The sequence below is a fragment of the Ruditapes philippinarum genome, unplaced genomic scaffold (genome assembly GCF_026571515.1).
Source record: "Ruditapes philippinarum isolate M1 unplaced genomic scaffold, ASM2657151v2 ctg690_1_1_1_1, whole genome shotgun sequence".
Taxonomy (NCBI): domain Eukaryota; kingdom Metazoa; phylum Mollusca; class Bivalvia; order Venerida; family Veneridae; genus Ruditapes; species Ruditapes philippinarum.
The window spans coordinates 1-27892 of record NW_026864007.1 but is presented as its reverse complement, the minus strand read 5'-3'; the positions used below and the strand labels follow the sequence as shown (position 1 = coordinate 27892).

General features: G+C 34.1%; 1 protein-coding gene across 1 annotated transcript in view; it reads right to left on the bottom strand.

Annotated features, from left to right (window-relative positions):
- The window catches only part of LOC132724076 (procollagen-lysine,2-oxoglutarate 5-dioxygenase 2-like), a gene marked incomplete at its 5' end in the record, with an annotated part of 39737 nt that extends 12941 nt beyond the window's left edge, over positions 1–26796 (bottom strand). The window contains 12 exon segments of the mRNA XM_060708890.1: positions 428–532; positions 13475–13657; positions 14699–14831; positions 17186–17311; positions 17870–17971; positions 18379–18500; positions 19040–19171; positions 19866–19967; positions 21034–21131; positions 22114–22177; positions 22986–23098; positions 26745–26796. Of these exon segments, the coding sequence (XP_060564873.1) occupies positions 428–532; positions 13475–13657; positions 14699–14831; positions 17186–17311; positions 17870–17971; positions 18379–18500; positions 19040–19171; positions 19866–19967; positions 21034–21131; positions 22114–22177; positions 22986–23098; positions 26745–26796 (1332 nt within the window).
- Positions 26797–27892: the final 1096 nt, after the last annotated feature.

Here is a 27892-nt window from a genome sequence, read left to right as displayed (position 1 = left end):
CTAGCTCATTAATCAAATGTCTATTAACAAAATCCAGTCATTTATTTTACATGTATTACAGTTTATTATTAAACAGTTTTATATTTTCATAAGTTATGAGATCACCTTTACTGATTACCATAGCAAATAAATAATGGTGAAATTAATGATCTTTAAAATAAAAGATAAAACTGAATACAAATGAGCCGTGTCACGACAAAACCAACGTAATGGGTTTGCAACCAGCATGGATCCAGACCAGCCTGCGTTTTATGCGCAATCTGATCAGGATCCATGCTATTCGCTATCAGTTTCTCTACTTGTTAAAGGGTCTGTAAGCAAACAGCATGGATCCTGATCAGACTGCGCGGATGTGCAGGCTGGTCTGGATCCATGCTGGTCGCAAACCCATTATGTTGGTTTTGTTGTGACGCGGCTCAAAACATACCTCGCTCTTGCCACCCGACCAAATGTTGACATTTTCTAACTCTGCTACTATCTCATCACAAAACACTTCTGTCATAACCGGGAACCAAAACACATCAGGACATGGCTGTAAATATATGAACAATATTCATGTTCACACTTGTTAAAAGGACAGTTAATTTTGTTTGGTACCAAACTTGTTTAACCCTTTCGCTGCCAGAGGGTTATTGTTTTATTGATCACCTATTTGCCAGAGGGTTTTCTTGTGTGTGTGTGTGTGTGTTTGGGTTTGTTTACCCTCGCCTCCGGAGACCATATGGGCGAGCATATACTTCATTTATAACCTTTTAAAAAGGGGGAGCTGATGTTTAATTACTTATTGTTATATCCGTACATGTGTTTATGTGCATACCATATCCCCCATGACAGGGTAGTCTCTACGTACAACCTCTGCCATGGGAGGAAGATGGGGCAATCCCATACTAAGATTAAGAATTCTAAAAATTTAATTTATTAAAAAGCACTTATTTTAAAATTGGCCAAGACGTTTATAGCAGTTACCGTCTTTTATAGCAGGTCTATCTAATATTTAGTATAACTAAAAAATTTTAAAATATTACCTATATTGTAGAGTTCGCAGACTTGCGAAGAAGGCATGTCAGGAACGTTTTCTGACCAATTCATTGTGGGCTGACTGTTGGTTTCTATTTAAATGTTATAAACCGTATACATTGGGATGCATATAATTAATTACATGTTTGTAATTAGCAGAGTTTGTTTTAAATTTTGTAATTTTTGTAAGTTCTACCGAACACCCGCTTTATAAAGTTAATTTTAATTGGTTTAGAGAGGATTGCCTCCTTTGTTCTCATTGGCCGAAAATTCTCTGTTTACAAAATAAGGAGGTCAATCCGGTTTTGTGATAATTTGCAAATTTTCTTAATTTTCGGATTGACCTATATCGACAAGTTTGTCGCGCGAACGTGATAGAGATTTAGCAGGTGCCCGTTGCATCCAATGTATACGTGTTTTTACCAACTTTATTTCAAAATTAAAACAAATATGATAGTTAAAATGTGGTGGAAACGGCCTTATCTATTTATCACTGTCTCATGGTCTATAAATTATTATGCATCTAGATATCACACATAATAATTAATCTTCTATTACTTAAACAATTCATAGAAGAATAAGAAAAAATCTAAGTCCCAAATATGGCTAATAATAATAACTTGGTTACCCATAATGTGATGAGATAGTCTTTATGTAACATATTTAAGAAAATCTCATGCTTGAGTGAACCCGTGATAAACGTATTGCTCCATATGGGGGCACGGGTTCACGTTTACTAGTATTAAGGATACTAGTTTATATATACAGGAATAAAAAAGATAGATAATAAATAACACGGGGCGGGGGGCAAAGGGATATATACAATATGGAGTCTTTTTTGACATTATGGGTAAACTGTAGCCAACACCTCCCAATTTTGATAATAACCATGAGACTGTATGGTAAAAATAGTCTAGTGCACAGCCTATTTAAGAAATTGTTCAATTAAAATTACATAGCAATAAAATTACAAAATAAATAAATAAATAAACTTCGTAGTAGCACCGTTTCACGGCCACTTATTAGGGCCACTTTTAAAAATAAACACTTAAAATAGGTTATGTACACTTTATACAATGGCTGTGCACTGACTCAAAAATTTAAAACGTAAAAATATATGGTCGAAACTTACATACAGTATCCTATACTGTAGTATATAACTTAGGCAACTACCTCTCGCGTAATGTTAATATGTTCGCGTCTTAACCTAATACATCAAAAGTTTTGTCTAGTTAGACTACCTTGTATTTATCTTGTAAAGTTTCATTTTACGGCATTGATTATATCTTAATACATTCATCTTTTTGCTGGAGAAAATGTGAGCTCGCGGACCACGCACTAATAAATCACTCAAACCTTTATCAGAATCGGATAGATGGACCAACCACCACATATAATGATGTTAAACGAGACGAAAAGTATTTTAAATTTACGAAAATAGAAGAGAATAAACCTTTTACTGTACACGATAGTTGTGACCAATCATATTGTTGTATTTCTGTTAATTTCTGTTAATTTGAGAATACTTCAATTTCATTGGTTGTTGGAAAATACCATAGAAGAAAATATGAAAAATTTCCTTCGCGAATACCTTATTTTATGAGCCCATAATTTTATTGATGGGGACATATTTATTAAAGAAACCATTTTTCTACAATGTCCAGCATTATTATTTAACGAAAAAGTGTTTGGTTTTGTCAGATCTTATTCATATTATTAGATCTGATACCCCATTTTCTTCTTTTCGTGTTGGATAGAAAATGAGGTGAATTAACCTATTGGATACGTCAATTTGTACATTCGATAAATTTTTATTCTGATATTGAAATAGCTTGAAAATTGTTTTCTACAATGTACGTTATATTTATTAAATGATAAAATATTCCAAAACATTATATCTGATCTATACAATCAGATCTGATATGTCATTTTCTTCTTTGGGTGTCGGAAAGATAGAAAATCTAAATTTGAAAAAGTGATACAAAATGCTGTATATGTAGTAAATTATACATTTAAAGGCAAAATAGTCTATAGTTATAGATCTTGTATCACTATAAACTGAAATAACGTCAGTTTTTAAATTAAATATTAACCATTTAGTCAAAAATCTACTTTATCGTTATTTCATGCCGAACATGGGATTTGATACGTGCTCTCTCATTGGTTGAGAGCACTTGTCTCCTATGCGGCCATTGGTCCATTTACTATCCGATTCTGACTTCAAGCTCAAGACTTTGACCTATGACCCCCTCAGGAATGTGGCATAAACAAAGTATTGTTTACAATTTGTGCTGTACTCTGAGTAGAGCATTTTGACTTTGTTAACATTTAAAATTTGATTTTTTAAGATATAAATAGTAAAATACATTAAAAATGATTGCCACTTATCCTTATAGATATATTGGTAACACAATTAAAGTCATTTTGTATATAATATTGTTTGATTTGGTTTGGGTTGAGAATTTTAAGTGTATGATTTAGATTTAAATAAAAAAAAATTAATTTCTGTTGGACATTGCTTTGAAAACAGCTTGTATTGGGTATTTTCCCGAGGTACGGCCAGTCCACACGCTCAGGTCAACCCGCAACAAAACTGTTAATTATCAAAAACCTATTAAAAAGAGTTGGGACTTATTGTTCAGTAAATAGATATATTTAATATTTGGTTGACAGGGGAACCTGGAGTCAACCAGAGCTCCTCCCCGGCAACGTAGGACACTAGTATCCCCCCTCCCTGATGTAACAGGGCGCCGCCGGGGTGCCCGAGACAGTCTTCTGCCATCCTCCCCCTGATGGAATGGGCCTGAAGGGCAGCATAGGCTGTCTCTGAACCCCTGTCTTACCATAAATAGTCATTTCTATTATTAATCAGGATAAGGTAAAGGTTAAAAGTCTGTTTGTTGTTTATTACCATGGGGAGAGTAGATAACTCCTGTTATTTAGTTAATTTTTACAAAATTGGCTGAAGATTTATTTAAACAGCGTATATTAACTAATTTTTTGATGACTTTATTCCGAAACACCCTTAGAAGTTAATATATTAATAAAAATTTGAACATTTTAACGTGTTTAGGTTAATTTTGTCTATTGAACTGTCAATAAAGTAAAAAATATAGTATCAAATAATCAATTAAAGTTCTCTCCCTTGGACTGTTATTAGCCAATATATAGGAATTATTGTAGATTATTATGGAATTATATATCATAGGAAAATGGCTATAAATATTTTATTTCTCAATGGATTTTGTTGGGGTTTTCTTCTTTTAGTCCATTATATGTATCTCTTAATTAAAAAATAGAGTTTATGATAGTTATCTTACTATTTCTTAATTCTTGGGGAGTTATATTTGTGTAAAATTATCAAATTTTGGAATAATTGGGTTTGATTTTGGAAAAGTTACCCATCATAGGAAAATTACTATATCTTTTTTAGTTTTTAATAAATTCTTATGGGGTTTTCTTATTTTATTCAATAAAATATGTCTCTTAATAAATACTATGGTTTAGTTTTGATTAATAACTTAGATTTCAGATCATAGAAGGTTAAGATTCATGTAAAATTTTCTTTATTTTAGTACTGTGGTGTTAAATTTGTACTAATAACCTATTACAGGTAGAATGCTGTTATATTTTCATTTATTAGTCAATTTGTTTGGGAATTTTTCTGTTAGTTATGTGGATGTATCTATTAATGATTAAAGATGATTTGGGATGAGTTATCTACTCTATCATATTTTATTTTGGGTATATTTAAATTTGTTACTGAACCGGTGTCAAGGGACTAGAGTATGCAAACTGGGTCCCTATTAACCTGTTATTGTGAAGTTATATTACCATATAATTATGGTTATAAATAATATGGTAATATATCTAAGTTATTTAATTATGGTTATATATATTTTGATTGAATAATTGTGTTACCTGAGGGGGACACGGGCACATTTCAAGTTGATTTATTAAATTTTATCTGTTAATTTACACTCTAGGATAAATATCTCTAGAGCCCCATATACATGATTATGATGTTGTTTTGGGGGATTTAAAATATTTTTTGCAGTAAATCCAAGCCCCACTGATCCAATGCGACCCACCAATTCTTGCCGCTGGGCTGCAAATTGGGGACATTCGATCAGTAGGTGGTCAGAACCATATCTCACTCCACATTGTGGGCAGGTCGGGTCAATTTTCTTAATGTATTGACCCACACTACCAGGTAATAGGCTTGAGCCCAGTCTTAGCCGGCTAATGATTTTATCAATTTTGGTATTGTTTGAATATTTTATTGGTCGTTTAAGGCTGACTGTAGTATTTACATGTTTAATTTTGGGAAGATTATCATTTATTTCTTTTTGCCACTTAGATAAAATATGTTGGCGTATTATGGAATATATTTCAGTGGGGGAGAGTGGTATAGGTTCTGTTACACTGCTGAATTTTAGGCCTGCTTTGGCCGCCATGTCCGCCTGTTCGTTACCATAGATACCTATATGTGCTGGACACCAAACAATGGTTACCATTTTACCTACATTTAGGCATTTATTGTATAATATATAGATTTCTTGTAAAAGTTCTGGTCTTGACTGACTATTATTTGATTTCAGTGAGACCAATGATGATAGAGAATCAGAGAAAATGACAACTTTATTGTGATTGTTGTCATTTATCCAGCACAAAGCATTCCTAATTGCAAGTAGCTCAGCCGTATAGATGGATGTTTTATTTGTTAACCTGTCAATTTTTTCATATTGCTGGGAAGGGATTACTACGGCTGAAGCTACTTTGCCAGAGTCCGGGTCTTTAGATCCATCTGTGTATATATGTGTTTGACCTGAATATTTTTCATAGTATATTTGTACTTCTGATCTTGCGAGGTGCGGAAGATCAGTTTTGTTCACTATAGATGTTAGATGTGTATCAACTATGGGTGGCGAAAGGGTCCATGGCGGAACCGCAGCAGGCCGCCGTTCAGCAATGTCAATACCTTTAAGGCCGCACCCCTCCGCCAGAAGGTCAGTACTGACCCCAAAGGGAAGGGCAGGGTCCTTAAACTTGGATTTACAAAAATAACCTTCCCCTAAAACACCATGCACGGGATTATTAGTCTTATTACTTTTAATCCGTGCATAGTATTTTAGGGTTTGTTCCTGTCTTCTTAAATGTAGTGGTGGTATACCGGCCTCAAGTTCCAGGTCTCGGGCTGGGGTGATCCTAGGGCCCCCAGGGCCAACCTGAGAGCAGCATTTTGGATACGGTCCAATTTATTAAGGAAGCTGGGGCATGCACTAGAATAGATTTGTGCTCCATAATCTATTTTTGAACGTATTAAGGATTTATATAGTAGTAAAAGGCTATTTTTATCAGTGCCGAAATCTGTGCCTTTTAACATTCTCATGACATTTAAATCCTTTTGACACCTGTTGACCAGATCTTGAATATGTTGCCCGAAAGTTAATTTTTTGTCCAAAAGTATGCCTAAAAATCGGGCAACTTTAACAAATTGAATTGGTGTACTGCCTAAAGATACGTTCAAAGTGTGCTCTTTTTGATTTCCAAATAAAATTGCTACTGTTTTTGTCTCAGAAATTTGAAATCCCCATTTTTTTGCCCATCCCCATAGAGAGTCCATGCCAGCCTGTGCACATTGGGCTAGTTTTACCAAATTGGACCCTGTCTTCCAACAGCTTGAATCATCAGCAAATTGGCTAATAACCATACCAGAGCCAGAGAGAGCCTCTGGTAGACCATTGATTATTATAGAAAAAAGCAACGGTGAGAGGATCGAGCCTTGCGGAGTGCCCCGCTCCACAGGCTCAAGGTCAGACATAAACCCTTCTACCCGGACCGATATCTTTCTGCCCTCAAGGAAGGACCTGATATACTGGAAGCAAGACCCTGTCACTCCATATTCTTTTAATTTAAATAATACTCCGAAATGCCATGTTAGGTCAAAAGCTGCAGTAAGATCCAGAAAAATTGCTAGCACTGACGTGATCTGTTTTTTGCATAGGTCACGTCATGCTGCAGTCGAGCCAGCTGATCCAAAGTGCTCCTGCCCTTTCGGAAGCCAGATTGAAAGGGGTTAATTATATTTTTTGATTCTAGTAAATGTTCTAAACGTGCCTTGACCATTCCCTCAAGCAATTTCCCTGAGTGAGATGTAAGGCTTATTGGTCTGTAAGATTTTGGTTCATTTTTATTTTTGCCATTTTTGTATATAGGAATGACAGTGGCCTCCCTCCAAGCATTGGGGTATATTCCCTCAGACCACACCCTATTGTATAGCCTTAACCATATTTCAAGCACACTGTCTGGTAGGTGCTTGAACATCTGGTAAGAAAGCACATCCTTGCCCGCGGCAGAATCTCGCCTCGCATTTAAGCAAGATTTAAGTTCCGAAAGGCTGAATTGTAAATTAAGAGGCGAGTTATCTTCCCCCGGCTCATAGACCGAATCCTTGTTTTGTGACTCAAACTCTGCCTGATATTGAAGAGTTTCCGGTAACATGTTTGAGTCACTGGAGACCTGTTTGTAGTGTTTAACAAGGAATTGAGCCTTTTCAAGGGGTGTTTTTGCTATATCATTATTTAATTTTAATAGTGGTACAGGATTGGAAGCTATCCCTTTAATTCTATTAATTTTTTGCCAAAATATTCTTGCACTACATTTTGTTACTGAAACAGTCTCACAGAATTCTATCCAGTTTTGTTTTTTAGTTCCAATATTGTTTCTTTACATTTTTGTTCAGTTAATTTAAGATTATTGATATTTTCAGGGCTTATGTTTCTTTTTAATTTATTTAGAGCTATTTTTCTATCCTGTACCACTTTCTTACATTCATTATTCCACCATGGGACAAGTTTGTGCCTTCTTGGCCTGGAAGATGAAGCCTGTATAGACAGCTCAGCCCTGTCTAGAATTTCTTTATTAAGTTTATTTAAAAAAGAATCAATATTATCACTGTAGACATCCTCATATTTAATTTGTTTAGTTAAGTTATGAAAGGTAGACCAATCTGCCTTTTCATAATTAAATTTAATTTGTTCATTTGAACTTTCTTTTTCAGGTATTTTTGAATTTATAGTGATAAATTGTGGGAAGTGATCAGAACCCATGTTATCATCTAAAATACCCCATGCCAAAGATGCCGAAAGTTTAGGGGTGGCCAATGTGAGGTCTATACAGCTATATATTCCTCTCCATTTATCTAACCTTGTTGGGGTGCCATCATTCATTAGTACTAGCCCATTATTTTCTAACCATTTCCAAATATCCCTACCCCTCTTATTAGTATATGATGACCCCCAGAGCTGGTGATGAGCATTAAAGTCCCCAGTTATCACACATTCCTGTAGATTGTTATCTTGAGTAAGTGGTGCAATAATTTTACTCAGTGATAACTGGTCTGCCCCCCTAGAGTACAGGTTAACCAGGGTGAAAGGGGGGCCATTTGTATGTATCTTAATGGCTTGTACTTCAAAGATCACTTCCCCTTGATCATTTGTTGGATTATCTACAGTGATTACCTCATAGTTAATACTGTTTTTGATATAAATTGCTAAACCCCCTGCTATATTATTTTTTGGTGTGTTAGGACCTGAAAAAAATTTAAATTCTGACCTAAATCCAGGGATGGTCCTAACATAATTTTCTATAAATTTTGTTTCTTGTAAGCACAGAATATCAATTTGGGGGTTATTGTCTAATAAATGTTTGATTTCTACATGTTTATGACTACTAAATCCTTGGATGTTAAATGATATGATATTGAATTGTCTAGACATGGTTGAGCTGTTTTGATTTTGCTAAATTTAATTTGTTCCTAACAAAAGGGGATACACACATTTGGTTGATGGATTTACGGCTTGATTTCAGTTTGTGTGGGGTGCCGGGGTTTCTATAGCCCCCACCTATCATGGCGGCGCCACTGGAGGTCAGCTTTCTGTGTACCTTCTTTTTTAAGTTGGGGATGCCGCACATGTCTATATCAGGTTTTAGGCCTAATTGTACTAGAAGAATATTTTTGATAAAGATTTCTAGCCTGTTCTTGGCCGGTTTACTTTTATTATTTATAATGTCCCTAATTAATAGGGTCAAACTGTTAATATCTATATTTTTGACCCTATCATCATATTTGACCTGAATTTTTTCTTGTTTAACCTTGGGTGGGGGGGTTAAAGACGTTTGACATGATTTATTGACATTTGGCGGCACCCGCAACTGACTCTTAAGGGGTGTGACCTCTATTTCACAGAGGCCCGAAAGAGTTAAATTATTATAGCCCATTGGGGTGACTTCCCCCAATGAGCTGTTCATACAGGATGTATGGACTGAGACTATGGAGTCCTCCTCGGTGACATTGAACACTCCATTATCACTCATGGTTGGATCATCCATGAGAGATGAAGTGTTCTCTGTCCCCGCAGAGGGCCCCACAGTCTCTCTACTATTAGGGGTAGATGTACATTTGCCTCCAACTGTGGGGGTTTTGATATCGGTCTTATGGTTCGAACCCCTGCTTGGGGTCATAATTGGATCTCCCTTACAGTGGTATGTTGGGGAGGGAGTCCCCACCCCCCCAACTAAGGAGATTTTGGGGAGAGACCCTTGGGGAGTCTTTGTTTTAACAACATCCCCATAGGATTTAATTGGGGACTTATTTGGTACCCCATTTCCCCCATATGGGGAAATGGGGGGAGTGAGCCCAGAGGGGGGAGATTCCCCCTCCACGCTCACTCCCAAAATATTTACATTAACGCCCAGTCCCCCCCGCTCCCCACATGGGGAGCCCGGGGTATGTGTATTTATCCCATTTCCCCATATTGGGGAAATGGGGGGAGATGGCATAGAAGTGGAGTTATCCACCCCCACTCCATCTCTCAATTCACCCATGCTCTCCCCACCCTCCCCCCTGTGGGGAGAAAATGGGGGCTGGGTGTTAGTCATTTCCAGGGGGCGGACCGGGAGAAGGCCCCTATCCTCCTCTGCTTTTAGCTGTTCAAGCTCTTTATAGAACAGGGCAGTGGCCTTTCCCCAGTTCACCCGCCTGGTCCTGACCAAGACCATAATGGCGGTGGCCTTGACATATTCGTTACAGCCCGTATAGGCTGCAACGTGTTTTTCCCCACAGTTGGAGCATCTGATATTATCCGAGGTACAAGACCTAGTATTGTGACCTCCAGCGCACCGGCCACAAGCTACTTTGTGTTTACAAGATTTCGAAATATGCCCGTATCCCTGACACAAAAAACAGCGTTTTGGAGGGTGTACATAGGTCTCCGTCCTATATACAATTTCCGTGCCCTCGCCCGCGATGCTCACAATGATGGGGCACCCCCCCGCGAAGGTCAACTTAACCGCCCCAGAATCTTGCCTATGCTTATTCTGGAGACGGTCGACCCTCACGAGTGAAGCCCCATCAGATCTGTCATATTCCAACTTATGTTGGAATTCTGCCAGATCTTCCTCCAGCGGAATGCCGTGGATGACTACCTCATAGAGGCGTTCCTGAGGTAGTCCTTTAATAATGCACTCTATCCCTCCAAGCTTAAACTTGGGGAGATACAGTGCCTTGTTAAGTGCTTCCATTGACGCGAACTCAAGAAAAATATTACCCGACGCGAGAGGTGTTGCCTTAAGCACATTTTTTACCTTCAGGTGTATTTCACTTGACAGGGTCCTAATTTTTAAATTAGTTATCCTTCCATTTAGCCCTTTCAGGACCCCGACGTTCCTGGCTACTGCCTTATTTATATAGTGGCCCTCTCGTTTGTCCAAGGCATTGCCAAGGACACCCGACAGGTCCCTATGGTGACGGGATGGCCCCTGTCGGGCCACCCTGTACCTCATTTAAATTAAAATTTATATACTGCGGACCAGCCGCCAATTCATGTAAAACTAGTAAATATACTAATGTTTTAAAGGTTCTGTATTAAAAATGGTATGAGATACCAGCTCTTCTATTGTTGTATATATATAACACAGATATATTGATTGATGCACAAAACAGGTAAACAAACCAAACACACACTATATTGGTCCAATACGACCGAATGCTTTGATATAAAATGGTTTTAAAATATAAAATATATAAACAATTCCTAAAGGAAACAAAGCATTCAAATAATTTTGTAATAATTTAGTGGAGGAAAGGTTGAAGGTGATGTCCCGACGATGATGGTTGTAGTGGGTTGTAGTGGGTGGGGGATGGCCGTCACTATGGAGCCTTCTTCTAACGTGGTATGAGACGCAGTGGGACGCAGTGGTGTCGTTGTTGGTGTGGGATGGTATTGTGTGGTTGTTGTACCTGCCGCCAGTTATAGTTTTAGTGTCTATTGTTTTTGTTCGTGCCTTTTTATTGATATTTTGGCTAATTTTATTTCTCTCGGCTTTGTTTACATTTAGCCGGAAACGGTGCTACCGTACCCTGATGATTACTGGAGGGTTTTCTAAGAAATTACTATATTATTAATTAATACAATTATTATTATTATATGATATTAGTATTATAATAATTATATATGTTTCAAAATATGCTAGTATAATAATAATTATTGTCGATGTTATAATTTTCTTTATATTTATTATTATATTTATTACTTTTATTAATTTATTATTATTATTATGATTATTATAGAAACGGCAAAAGCCGTCCATATGGCAAATACGCCAAAAAATAACATGGATGGCATAAGCCATCCCTATGGCAGTGAAAGGGTTAATAGTATTCCAGTCATTATTATTTATTGACATATATTCACACAACAAAATGTTTCTTCAGGCACATGCTGGTACCTGAGTAAAACAATCTTCTTTACAACTTCTTCACTTAAAAAAAACTCTTTAAGTTCTTGGAAAGATTCAAACCACTAGGGGCAAGTGGTTCATAGGGGCAAGTGGTACACAGTCAGACCTGGGGATGATTACATTGATCAGTAATTGAATTAATTACAATTACTTTCAGATTCTATTGTAATTGATTACAATTGATTACTCAGACTTGCCTCTGTAATCAATTAAATTACAATTACTTTGAGAAAGTAATTGATTGATAATTGATTACATTCCATGTATAACTATAAACAAAAGTTTCTTAATGCTATTTAATATATATATACATTATATACATTATATACACAAAGGATTTCCAGCTCATCAACAGTCATCATTTTAACACACTTTTAGTTCCTGTCACATCACTTTATCATATTTTAGCATTGCACTTTAGCATCATAAGTTCATGAAACCGTCTGTCAGTCAGACTGCATCTATCAGGACCGAAAAATTTACCCGCAACACTAAACAAACGCTCTACAGGGGCCAATAACGCAGGGATGGTCCTCAGTCTTCTTGGTGTAGGTTTCATAATGAACTCTCTGCAACAGAAATTTTTAAAAGTGTCAATTGTACAGTATACTGTATACAGGTGTGAAAACAATAAATTGTTGTATGGGAATTCAAAGAGACAAAAGACTTTACAAAGAAATTATCAGGTTTTTTTTACAAACACTTCAATGGTACAACAGTATCCATTATAATATACTATAGACACATTGTCTATCACCTTACAAAATAACTGTTGCATATAATTAAAATATGGTAATATGCATCTGACATGAACTCTAGAATATACAAAGTAAAGAAGTTATCTACATTGTTTGAAACTTTTTAAAACATGGTTTAACCAAAATATGTGAAACAAAATTTAACATACCTTTATGTGGGTAATGAAATTTGAATGTGACTTAGTGTTTCCATTTATCTTCTTAGGGCACAATTTGCACTGTGCTGTCACATTTCCAGATGTTTCTTTAGGAAATTCAAAGACATTATAAATCCAATGATTTGACATTTTGGTTAGAATACCAGCCAAACAATGATGTCTATCTTTCAGTTAGAATTTGGTTAACTGTATGGATTAAAACTTATTTCTTCATTGTGAGTGATGTCTTAAAATGTCTCACTTGATATTTTACTACCTTAGTTAAACTATATCATGTGAAATAAATCATTTGAATTTCAATAGTTTCATGTAAAATCTGAAAGTAATCAATATCAATCAAATTGTAATCATAATTACAGACTGAATTTAAGCTGTAATTGATTAATTACAATTAATGTAATCAATTTGGAGCAAGGTAATCAATTACATGATGATTACAGTGTAATCATGTAATCAATTAAAAAATCGATGATTACGATTAGTGATTACCCCAGGTCTGTACACAGTCCACTACTTTAACTCCACGGTCAAAAAGGCCTGGAAAAATGCAGATAGACTTAATACTAGAAGTTAATTATTTTTTCTATAATTACTTGCCAACTTCTCCGTGTAAGTTATATGACAGAGGAACACAAAAGTAGACATACTATTGTAAACCTTACCATTGTAAAATATGTTCTTACTGGACAAGGTATGTATTCAAATTCAAATTTCAAAATGATTAATGATTGCCATTACCTGTTCTATGACAGCATTTTCTGCTAAACTGTGTGAATAATTTAGGTGTATGTATCGTTTCTCCCAATCGTACGGGTTATTAAATATTTCCCATAATTCAATATGAAGTCTACCAGTCTGTGCTCCATCTGAGTTGATCAGGTAACCAAACTCTTTCCTGTTTGTAACAAACATAAAATAACCCTGAAATGTCAAAATAAACATAAAATAACCCTGAAATGTCAAAATAAACATAAAATAACCCTGAAATGTCAAAATAAACATAAAATAACCCTGAAATGTCAAAATAAACATAAAATAACCCTGAAATGTCAAAATAAACATAAAATAACCCTGAAATGTCAAAATAAACATAAAATAACCCTGAAATGTCAAAATAAACATAAAATAACCCTGAAATGTCAAAATAAACAGTTCTGATTCCAGACTGGAGGGAAACCTTTATAATTATCAGTACCAGCAGTTCTGATTCCAGACTGGAGGGAAACCATAATAATTATCAGTACCAGCAGTTCTGATTCCAGACTGGAGGGAAACCTTAATAATTATCAGTACCAGCAGTTCTGATTCCAGACTGGAGGGAAAGCTTTATAATTATCAGTACCAGCAGTTCTGATTCCAGACTGGAGGGAAAGCTTTATAATTATCAGTACCAGCAGTTCTGATTCCAGACTGGAGGGAAAGCTTTATAATTATCAGTACCAGCAGTTCTGATTCCAGACTGGAGGGAAAGCTCAATAATTATCAGTACCAGCAGGTCTGGTTACAAACTGGTGGGAAAGTTTTATAATTATCAGTACCAGCAGTTCTGATTCCAGACTGGAGGGAAACCTTAATAATTATCAGTACCAGCAGTTCTGGTTACAAACTGGTGGGAAAGCTTTATAATTATCAGTACCAGCAGGTCTGGTTACAAACTGGTGGGAAAGCTTTATAATTATCAGTACCAGCAGGTCTGGTTACAAACTGGTGGGAAAGCTTTATAATTATCAGTACCAGCAGGTCTGGTTACAAACTGGTGGGAAAGCTTTATAATTATCAGTACCAGCAGGTCTGGTTACAAACTGGTGGGAAAGCTTTATAATTATCAGTACCAGCAGGTCTGGTTACAAACTGGTGGGAAAGCTTTATAATTATCAGTACCAGCAGGTCTGTTTACAAACTGGTGGGAAAGTTTTATAATTATCACTACCAAGCAGGCTAAGGTTTAAGCTGTGTGTATACCTTTTCTCTCAGAGTTTTACATAATGCCATATCAGCATCCAGACTGTCAGAGTCATACCCATTTCTCAATGCAGGTAAAACATGTGCTTGCACAAGATACACCCCTGTCATATATGGAACGTTCCATAATCCACTGTAAAAAAGATAGGGGAAAAATCAACATAAAGAATGTAAATGAATTATAATTTTTCAATCTTTAATGTCAAATATCTATATTATTTCCATTAAAGTTCACTTTTGTTGATGTAGGGTTTTATGTTGCACCAAAAAAGTAGAGGTCATATTGCAACTTTCCAGCTTACTGACCTCAGGTGCGGCTCTGTGCCTTATTACAGGCACAAACAGGCACCAGTTAAAAGTTTAAGATTAAAATAAACTTAAAACAGCTTTTTATATTCCTTATATTATGTTTTTACATTCATTTTATACTTATTAATGAAATAAATACTTCTGACTTAAAATTACAGAAGAAAAACTTAAACAATGAGAATTTAAAGAACACATATCTTTCACTGAAATAATGTGCAACAAATATTTTACCTTAAAATTGTTATGCTGCATTTATTATTATAGGTTAAAAAGCCCTGTCTGGTTTAACCCTTAACCTCATATAGAAGTGTTTTGACAGCTTTTCAACCAAACACCCCCCCCCCCTGTTAAGGCCTAAAACAGTGAAAAAAAATGTCCTATTTAGGCCCAAACACTGTTTTTTGTTTGAGTAATGTTGATAAAAAAGTTATCACTTTTTCGGTGCCACCCCTATTCAAAAGGTTCATCAAGGGGTTGCCAGATGGGGGATGTGCCCCCTTCTGTTTCGGGGGTTTGCCAAGAAAATTTTTGACATGTGACAGGCTAAAAATGGCTTCAGGTCAATCGTAAGGTAACGTGTAACCAACGCTGAAAAGGCTTTTACTCTATCTCAATCCACTGAGAAGTTGCAGCACTTTGAAATCAGTTTAGAAGGAAAAAAACAATGCAAAATAGTGATTTTTGGCAATTTTGAGATGTCCCCTCGTTGCCATGGTAACAGGAAATTTAAGATTGAGCATGCTGTTACAGAGGCTATGGTCAAGTCAACATTTGTGCCAAGTTTCTTCAGTATTGAAGCATTTTTCATAGTTTCATAGCAGTTTGAACTTGTAAGAGGATGCTTTTCAGTGAAAACGGCCATTTTTCACAATAATTATTAGGGATGTCATCTGGAGCCGAAACGGCCATCCGGATATCCGAATCAAACATCCGGATACATCCGGATGTTCGGATCGTTGTTATATTCTTAGATGTCTGATATGACGTAACCATTTTTTCGCGACCTTTTTCAAAGTGTAGTATTTCGTTTTTCTTCCTTTTTAATTGAATGATACATATCAAAAATTTTCCGTTATTGATTTTATTTCTTCTATATAGAATACGACTAGTTGTTATCAATAAATTTCGTGCATGTGGTACTTACAATTTCAAATGAAATGAAAACGAAATTCGCCGCCGATTGTCTGAATTCCTCAATTAGCGCTATAATACGCAATAAAATTCGCTCACATTTGTGAAAACAAAATAATACCCGTAAAAATTAAATATAATGTTTCCATTGTTCAATAACACGCATACAATTTACACACGATGACCTTTAACACACGTGTAGCCGGCTTTTCAAAAGAATCTGCCAATCTTTGATGTTTACCATCATGTAGCCCTGGCTGTTTGATTCGAATCTTCAAAGAAAGTGCCTAAACTTACATGAATTACACACATTTTAAGTGTTCATCAGTGAAAAAAGAAATGTGAAAAAAAAAATGTTTAAAAAAAAATGCACATGGTTGATTAATACTAAAGGAGAAAGTTATTTTGTCGGATAATTTTCGTATCAATTTTAATAAAAGCTGTGATAATTAACATATAATTCGTAAGTGCATTTCTTTATTTGCTTATTTTATTTCTGCAGATTTTTTATTGTCTCAAAATAAGGAGTCGACGGGTCGGTAAGCCGAAATATATATAAAAATAATAACCTAATTAAATATAAAAAATGTAACATCGTTGCCGATGACAGTCGCACGGGACTTATAATTAGAATATCCATGTTGAATCTTACAAAACTTAAATTTGATTAACAACATTCGTCATAATTGACTCGTAATTATTATAGTAATTATTGATTTTTTGTGGTCTGCAGAGATTATGATGTGTATTGTCAAATTAAGGTACAATATACAATATGGTGTCAAGACCATTGTCTACGATTATCTCAACGCATGTATTTATCACATTTTCTCAATATTTTAAAATATTTTATACGAACATCCGGATCAGAAAATCGGCTCCGGACACCGAATCGTTATCCGAACGTTCGGATATCCGGACTCCGAATGACATCCCTAATAATTATGCTCATGAAGTAATGAGTTAACCTGATGACATATGTTTGTCGTGAGCTTCACTCAGATTTGTGAGTTTAAAGAAATAAATGAACAAGTTTTTATATCTTACATTTTATCACCATGTACAATATCCATGTAGTCTTCCGAGCGAGCGTAGAAACCTGTGGCACTGAGAGCTCCCCAGAAATTAGACCACGCCTTACCACGTCTAGTAACAAGTGGAGCTAAAACTGATCTGAAATATACAAATATATAATGTCTGGCTATTAATTGTCTGTAAAGAAATGATCAAAATGTAGTAGTACTTCTACATTCCCCAATTAATACAATATTTCAGAAATATATATTAAATATATAACACTGTCAAAATCCCTTTTTTTTTGTTGTTCGACACTGACTTTTGTTCAACATCAATTTTTGTTATGTCTGATATCAATATCTATGAGGCATTTTTATCATTTATATACATGTATGTGTGACTATTGTAAATTGTTAGTTTTATTTCAATGAACCAAATGATGTTTTGAAAATAAGTTCTTCGTGCAATGAAATTCAACATATTTTTATCAGTTCTCTTTCTATTAGCATATTAAATTGGAAATAGATATGAATATTTCTTGTGTTGTAGCAGAGTAATACATGGTTCATCTTTCACATGCTTAGTCATTTATCACCTTGATCTACTAAAAATAGTAATTGATGTTTTATTGCTAATTTGAGCACCAACCATGCATTACTCTTCAACAATGCATTCAAACTTGACGTCTATTTTCTAAATGTAAACTTGTCTCACCTGTTCTGATGTATCAATAGTTTTAATGTTTGATCATTTTCAAGATGAACATCACCATCCACGTTGAAGAAATACTGACAATCTTTCTTTATACATTCTTCTCTAGAAACAAACAAATCAATATAAAACCCATGGCAAGTGAAGTGACATTTTGCCCATTTTAATGCTGAGAATTTAATTTGGTACTATTTCAAGTGAAGTGACATTTTGCCCATTTTAATGCTGAGAATTTAATTTGGTAGTATTTCAAGTCAAAGATTTCCTGTAATGGTCATCGGGTAATTTTCCAGCTATCAATTGGAAGGACAGTCATTTGTGTTCACTCAAAACATTAAATAACTCAAACACCAGCAGGTACTTTATTCACTGATTAGTATGCTTGATAATTGCTTCCTAAAGTAACAGAACTTTTATTTATTTTATTCAGTTGGACTTTTATTCACATTGACCCTTGAGATATTTCTCAATATTTCATTTATAAGTATATAATAATTATATATATGTATTACATGGCCCAGTTCCTGGCTGCTGCTTCACCAATACTGTCATATGAACCTATAGTATTGACAGACTTGTACAATATTCCAACCTTGTTCAAGAATAAATCTATCTCATTCTGGTGATTTCTTAACTGAAAATAAAAATACAAAACGAGAAACAGTAATGAAACTAGTTCATACAGTAGATAAATAAATTAAAAATAAGTTAATCAATATATTAACAATATCCTGTAGATAACACACCTTGTTATAGCGTATATACATGTACTAACTAACTGACATAAAATTAGTCAGTGTAATTAGACTTGTAAAAGAGACATCATATATTTTGACTGCGGGATGTCTTTTTCACATTGTTCAACAGTTTGGCAGTAGGAAAAAAAGTTAGCTAAATAAGTCAAAACGTTCATGCTTAATTAATTAGGCTTACATTATATATACAAATAAACCAGGGCTACCATATAAAGATATAAAAAGCAACTTAAAATCTTTTTTATATTAGATGGTAAATGCACAAATAACTTAAAACGTAATGATCAATGTTGAAGTTTGCAGACAAGAATGCCATGCACATTACCTCTATTTTTTTTTCCTTTGAAAAAAAAAGTTGAGCTAAAAATAGAATTAATAAGAAATACAAGTTTATCTAGTATAAGAGATGTTCACTCACTGATGAATGAATAAAGAAATCAATTTTCTGTTTAGGATAATCTAATGCTGCAATCTTCTGTAAGGCTTCTCTAAGAAATGGTGTTGGATGCTCCACAAACATTCCCAGTACAATAGATGGATAATCCTCTTCCTTTAAAAAAATAGTCACAAAATATTATATTTACAAGTTACATTTTATATATATATCAATTACATATAAGTTACATTTTTGTATATATCACTCTAATAACATTTTTTCCCCTATTGATCACTCTGGTTGCATTTTATCTATATATCACTTTAATGACATTTTTCTTTTTATCACTGGTTTGCATTTTTTCTATATATCACTTTAATTACATTTTTTCTTTTGATCACTCTGGTTACATTTTTTCTATACCGTATATCACTTTAATTACATTCTTCTTTTGATCATTCTGGTTACATTTTCTATATATCACTTTAATTCCATTTTTCTGTTATCATTCTAGTTAAAGTTACAGTACAACAGTTTGTTGGACTAACCCTATAGAGAGCCCTGCATAACTTTTTTGCAATCAGAACTTTGAATTTGCAAAAGTAATTATAATTAGCTGTCATTATTTATTCATTATACAGGCACTGCTAACATTCATTTTGCTACCTATACAACAAATAATTTCACATAACCATTATATACAACATATATTACCACTACAGAATGAAAGAATTTCTTCATTTCTGAAGCTAAATGTGGAGTTAAAAAATCATCTTGTCACCTCTTGGTTAAGGAATACTATAATTCTGACATCACACCTATCCTGCCACCCCTACTATTATAATAGTATGTTAACTTATAAACTTACCAGCAATCCCTCAAGATTAATGGTATCTTCCTGACAAGCAATACATCCTGAACTTGATGTCCAACTGTCCGCTAAATAATTAGCAAGTCTGTTAAACTCTGGCTATATGAAGAAAAAAACATTGAATTAATAATGTTTGCCACCTAAATTCTCATAAAATATAAAACCTTAAAAATGTTGATGATATCTTGATGTACAACTATGTCATACATTTATAACAAGAGCTGTCAGTGGACAGCAATGCTTGAAATATCACAAGGGTGTTTCATTGAGTAAAATGTTTACCTATATGAATACATAAAATTATCCCAAAAGCATACAAAGGGTTGTTATTAGAGTGTTTCATTAAGTAAATCACTGCTTGATTATTAAGAATGCATAAAATTGTCACAAAAAGGCACAAACCCTTCATTAGTTACGCAAATACCACCTTACACGCAAAAACATAAACAAGAATTTCTAGATAAAATGAAGGCATAAATATGCAAAAAAGCAAATCAGAGTTATGGGACTTTTGCCAATCATGAAAGATAAACACAAAGAAGAAGTGTTTGAAATTTCAAGCCATTTCATTCAGTAGTTATGTAGATAGAATCTTACACGTAAAAACTTAACCACTGGGATGCCGACGCCGACAAATAGGAAAGCATTGGCTCAATTTTTCTGCAAATAGTCAAGCTTAAAAAGCAAGTTAATAGGGTCAATGACCTACCCAGTAAAGATTAAAGAAACATCTTATCATTATTTTTTTATCGGGTTGGGTTTTATGTCGCACCAATACTGTAAAATCATATGGCAACTTTCCAGCTTTACTGATGGAAGAAAACCTAATACATAATCTTTGAGTAACTTGTACTTCAGTCTGAGTTAAGAAAAACCCTTCCATTTTCCAATTAGTTAAACTAGAAACGTCAATAACTTCACTGGCATGTAAACATTCTTTAGTTTCAAGTTATCCATTTTTTATACTCTTTTAATTCCAAACTCCAAATATACCAATACCTTCCCAACATTACAATTTATAAAGCATACAGAGTTCACCAATCAGGTCTCTGATCTCCCGGCTATATCCCGACAGACTTCTGCCTAGATAGAGAGCCAGTAATTTAATTATTCTTTCAAATCTCAGTAATGATTTGCTAATTTACTTGTCAGTATCAATACAAACCTTAATTGGTCCATTTCCATGAATAACAATGGGAACTGTGCCTGTTTTAACATTGTAGAGAAAACTGTGCTGCCCTTTATACTTTAACATGACATCATCTATAAAAATAACATCAAAAATTAATTTATAGCAAAATTTTGAACAATAATGACAATGTTTACATTGCTAACAAGATACTGTAATTGGATTGGGCAGTACAACTCAGTACAGCATATCTCTGTACATCACAGCACTGTGAGTTCTGGATAGCACTTCAATACACAGTAATGTAATTTAAATTACATATTATTTGTATATGAATTGTACTGAATTTCAAATAAAAATCCATGTTTTTAACTTACAATTTTAAATCGAAAGTCATGAAATATAAAATAATGACCAGGTTCTATACTGTGACATAGGCAAGTTAAAATGCCAGTAACATTTTATGTGTTACAGGTAAATCATCTAGTGAAAAATTTTCTATAAAAAATTCAGTTAAAGCTACATTAAATAAATATGTAAATATATTTTGCCGTCGGCCTAAAAACCAAGCATTCTACAGTTTCATTAACCTTTTTAACAGCATTGTTGAAAATCTCATCAAATATTGTTCATAAATTAGGAATTTAAACAGAAAACCCCACGGTAACACTAAAGTCCGTATACAAATTTTAACATGCAAATGAAGGCTTTTATTTAGATCGTGTATGCGCTATGTCACAGTTTTATAGTCGCTATCCAGAACACAGCAATTATGTATAGGTTAAAGTTTATATGTATGTATTTACAAAAATAATTTGGTCAGGCACGACACAGCCGCGCGGGCCAATTTATTTTTGTAAATACATACTAAAATAATTTTAACCTGCTTAGTGTTTTTAATTGTTTTTATAAACAGTCGATTTTCTAGACTGGATTTATCAAAGTAAATGTGTTACGATTTATTTGAAAAATTGCAATCTATATTGGACAAAAATAATTTCAAACACTAAGATATTTTCTTTTGCAAACACACTTTAACCGTTTTAGCTTCACGGAAATTTATTAAATGTAGTTTTAAAGACTAGGTGTTACAAATATAATACATGTATATATTACCAAGAGCTCCATGTAGGTTCATAAATATTTCTGATCTTTTATCCAATTTTATATTCCACTTCTCCTGAAATTGTATGTATAAATAAGTACCTTTTTAAGTTCTTATACCAATCAATGTTTGTAGAAGAGAAAAAAATACATTGATTTAGACAAATGCACATTTTCTACGTACTGACAACAATGAAAACTTAATGCAACAATACATATAATACGTCATATGTTGATTTTCCATCTTTACTGGTGGAGGAAAACATTAGTTGCCCCTCTGTGCATTATATCAGACAAGAGTTGGCACCTAGCCTAAGTAGAACCACTGACGTTCTGTAAGCTAGCTGATAGCTTCCTCAAATGATAAATAAAAAATTCCCGGAGTGATCCAAAATCACAGCAGTGACATGCAAGTTCTTAGAGGTGAACGACCTTAACAACTTGGCCATGGACTATTTTGTCACTATGCACACAAACACAAAGAAGATAATTGGTGTTTATTTTCCACTGAATATCACTATTCTTTTTATTTGTAAACTCTCTCCAATAGAGTTGATAAACACAGGTAACTTGCAAAGAACTGACTTACAGTTACCAATATATGACAAGATACCAAAAAAAACTATCTTTCATGTATTTTTTGTTTTGGGTTTTATGTCACATCGACAAAGTATAGGTCCTATCGGGACGTTCCAGCTTTACTGGTGGAGGAAGACCTCAGACGCCCCTCCGTGCATTATTTCAGGCACGAATGGGCACCTGACTTTCATGTAATACCTCTACCCTACAGAATCTACAAAACAATGGAAGTTTTAATCAAAACATAGATTTTACTGTTATTTATTATACAGTGGTAATGTTTTGTACATAGATATGAATCATACCTGGAGAGATTTGTCTAGAAATATTTTAGTGTAATATAACTGGTCATCATCGTTATCTGCTACTGCATTGTGGGAAATAATTTCATACACGTCCTTAGCATACCCAATAAATCCTGAAATAAAAAAACATTTTTATTATTATACTTATGCTGTAAACAATGTGCACATAATTTAAGATACAGTTGACTCTCAATAAGTCAAAATCGCTTTACTCAAAATTCCGCGTAAGTCAAAGAATTTCTAAAGTCCCGTCAAATTTCCTTCTTTATCTTTGTATTTTAACTCCGCTAATAGGTCAAATTTTGACTTACTGAGACTCCTGTTTAGTCGAAAAGAAAATTTGGTCCCGTCAATTAAAGTCCAACATATTTTCATCTCAATTAGTCGAAGTGTGAAAACAGCCGACTGATCAAAGGTCGGTTACATCAAGGTGAGATGTTGTCATTCGCGATTCACACGTTTCAAAGTAATTCTAATTGCCGGTCATCATGTATTATTAACACGTCGTAAACGTGGCTTTAATCGGTTTCAGGACTTAATTGGTTTTAACAGTTAGATATAAAAATTAAGATTTAAATACATTTTTTTAAGAAAGTTGAACTCGTGCCAGTCTGACAGGTGTTAGTCAATAACAGCCTATGTATTGATGTGTGTTATCAACGTAAATCACATTTGTATAATTCATGTTCCGTCATATTGCATACATTAATATTTATTTCCGGTTGCTACTTTCGTTTTCGTCCGATGATCAATAGACTTCAAATATTAGATAAATTGTTGTTGAAATAAATGTGTTATTGTGCATAATATACATGTATTTTTTTCATTTATAATTTGTAATTGTAAGTGATGTACCGTCATTTCAACGGTTAAATATTGCGGCATTGTCGCTATCAACAATAACAAACATACTTCGTTGCACATTCAATCAGGCACATGTATATACATGTAAGAATGTCAATGTAATGGCGACAGATCCACGTTACTCGAATTCCGTTTCTCTCGAAGTAAAATGCCCAGTCCCTTGGATTTCGAGTTACCGAGAGTCAACTGTATATAACTGAACTACAGTAGAACTTTGTTCACTCAGAGGGCCTGTGCAAATTCAAGGTCATTTATAAGTGAAGGTCAAGGCGGTCTGGTTATTTTTTAGGGTTATCCTTGAAGATTATTATGTTCAAGTTTCAAGATAATCCATTCAAAAACAACAAAGTTACAGCCAATAATAGCAAGAACAAGCAAAATTTGGAGTTTTAAACTTGAAGGTCAAGGTCATTCATGGATGAAGGTCAAGGTTAGTGGGGTCTACTGAACGGTCTTGTCTCAAGGGTTCTTGTGGCCAAGTATGAAGACATTTATACACCAAGAACTAAAAAGGGGTGATCCAGGTATAATGGCAACAGCAACGGCAACGGCGCCAGGACTATAACAATACCTCTACGTTTTTTTTTTTCAAAAGTCGAGCTAAATATAAACAAAGGGCAATAACTACAAAATTTGGCAAGGCGTAGTTTAAGTTCTTGTGCAATGCACATCTACCAATTGAAATCTATCTACCTACAAAGTTTCATGTTGATATCTCTTGTAGTTTTAAAGTTATTTCCCGGACAAGATTTTTTTAAAAGGGGAGATAATTCACAAATTAGGCAAAACAGACTTGTTTTTTTTTGTACTGCACTTTTACTCAATGAGATCTATCTACCAACAAAGTTTCATGTTGATATCTCTTATAATTTTAGAGTAATGTCCCAGACAAAGTTCAAAAAGTAAAAATAAACAAAGAGCAATAACTCCAAAATTAGGCAAGGCAGAGTTATGATTCTTCTGCACTGCACATCTACCCATTGAGATATATCTACCTACAAAGTTTCATGTTGATATCTCTTATAGTTTTAGAGTTATGTCCCGGACAAGATGTTTCTAAAAGGGGAGATAATTCAAAAACTGAACAGAATAGAGTTATGATTCTTGTGCACTTCACATGTTCCCGTTGAGATCTATTTACCTACAAAGTTTCATGTTGATATCTCTTATAGTTTTAGAGTTATGTTTTTCTAAAAGGGGAGATAATTCAAAAACCGGTAAAAAATAGAGTTATGGTTCTTTGACGCTGCACTCCACTTCAATGCCCTCTACCACTGTATGAAGTTTAAACAAATTATCTCCAAGGGTTTTCAAGTTATGCTCCAGACAAGACAACGAACGGACGGACAAACAGAAGGACAGACGGACAAGGTGGCTACTATATGCTCTCCCTTTGGGGAGCATAATAAATTGATATGTTATGTGAGCCTACATGCATATTGTAAATGGTATTACCTACCTGATTTGTTAATTATGCTAAAGACTATAATTATATTTATACATAAACACAATAGTCAGGAGTGCATAAATTTATATAAACAAGAGCTGTCCGTAAGACAGCGCGCTCGACTTTTTTATTGCTTGCCAATAAAAAAAGTTTTTGCAGTAAAAGGCAATACAAGAATCTCTGTATTTTTAAAGTGAACAATGGCCATGAGCATTAAGATATTTAGTGAAGAATTATTTTACTGAATTGTGTGATACCCTTGAACACTGCAGCAAAGTTTGAAATGTTTAAGTCAAAAGAGGGCTGGTAAGAAAGAAAAAAAAACTGAGTTGAGCCTTAAATAAATTTAATAGTATTAAACCCACTTTGAGAGAATAAGGTATTTTTACGTCACTCAGAACACCTTGGTAAATGACATAATAACATAATTTTTCAAGAAATCTATGCCAAGGAAGATAAAATGTGAAATATGCATATACTACTGATTTTAATTTCAAGTACAAAAAGAGAAAAATTAACTAGTTGTTTGATACCCTTGAATATTACAGCAATGTTTATATGACATAATTTATGGTAAAGTGAACAAGTGGATAGGAATGAATTTTTTTAGATTTTTTAAGTTTTTTTAGTGCTTGCCTATAATACAAAAACATTGACAGTTAAGGGCCATAATTCAAATAAAATCTTTGACAGAATTACCTTCTCCTGGACATGTTTGGGAATCATGATTGTAAACAAGTATTCCAACTTTCAAATTAATATCTCAAACAGTTCAGTCAAAAAGTGGACTGGTACTAAAAACTTAACCAAGATTCTAAGTCGATAAAAGGCCTTAATTTTTAAAACAAATCCTTGACAGAGTTACCTTCTCTTGCGTACAGATGGGGTAATGATGTGAAATAGCATTAAAAGTTTCAAAGCAATATCTCAAAGGGTTAAGGCAATAAGTGGATTTTACCCATATTCAATGTATTTTCTAAGTCAAAAAGGGGCATAATTCTGTCAAAAACCTTGACAGAGTTATGTCCTCTTGTCTGTTGATGAAGGTCGTGATGGTAAACAAGTTATGGTCAGTTTCAAAGCAATACCTCCAATGGTTTTGAAATAAAGTGAGGTGGTACAAAAAACTTAACCAAGCTCAATACACTTTCTAAGTCAAAAAAGGGCCATAATTCTGTCAAAAACCTTGACAGAGTTATGTACTCTTGTCTGTAGATGGAGGTTATGATGGTGAACAAGTATGGTAAGTTTCAAAGCCATACTTGTAATACTTCTGAAATAAAGTGGGGTGGTACGAAAAACTTAACCAAGGTGTGACGCCAACGCCGACGCCGACGCCGGGGCGAGTAGGATAGCTCCCCTTTTCATAGAAAAGTCGAGCTAAAAATGAAAAGAAATTAAATCAAATAAATTAAAAAGAATTAAAAATGATAAGATAAAGAACAAACCTCCTGAGCAAAGATATTTCTTCTCATGTAATTTCACATCAGGATACGAGCTCTATAAACAAAACAAAAGAAAACATTTTAATGCTTATACAAAACTAACAGGTAATATCTCATCTGATATCAATGTTTTGTTGTCATTAATTTATTAAAACAAGAGCTGCTAAAATTCAAAATTCAAAGATAAATAATGCATGATTAAAGTTCAAATGTACAGTAATATAATATCAAAGGCTTTAATAAATGCATTTACACCATAAATTGTGCATTATAATACTATGATGCAAAAACATGAAGATAACCAATTCAGATGTTGTATTGAGGGGTGATTAACTAGTTTGTTCCCTATATTGTAGCATGGTGCATAGAAGGAAACTGGAATTTTTTCTTATATCGATCATTTGGTTAATTAACATCGTATATGACATCATATGACATGAGAATATTCCTTCATATTTTGTATAATAATACACTGTACTGTCATATACATGTATGTTTTATAGGAGAATAATTTGAAGCATTGTTAGAGCTATACTGAAATCCCTTTAAAGGGAATTGGCTGTCATATACATGTATGTTTTATAGGAGAATAATTTGAAGCATTGTTAAAGCTATACTGAAATCCCTTTAAAGGGAATTGGCTGTCATATACATGTATGTTTTATAGGAGAATAATTTGAAGCATTGTTAGAGCTATACTGAAATCCCTTTAAAGGGAATTGGCTGTCATATACATGTATGTTTTATAGGAGAATAATTTGAAGCATTGTTAGAGCTATACTGAAATCCCTTTAAAGGGAATTGGCTGTCATATACATGTATGTTTTATAGGAGAATAATTTGAAGCATTGTTAGAGCTATACTGAAATCCCTCTAAAGGGAATTGCATATTTACATGTATGTTTTATAGGAGAATAATTTGAAGCATTGTTAGAGCTATACTGAAATCCCTTTAAAGGGAATTGGCTGTCATATACATGTATGTTTTATAGGAGAATAATTTGAAGCATTGTTAAAGCTATACTGAAATCCCTTTAAAGGGAATTGGCTGTCATATACATGTATGTTTTATAGGAGAATAATTTAAAGCATTGTTAGAGCTATACTGAAAATCCCTTTAAAGGGAATTGGTCCATAAGTGGAAATATGTT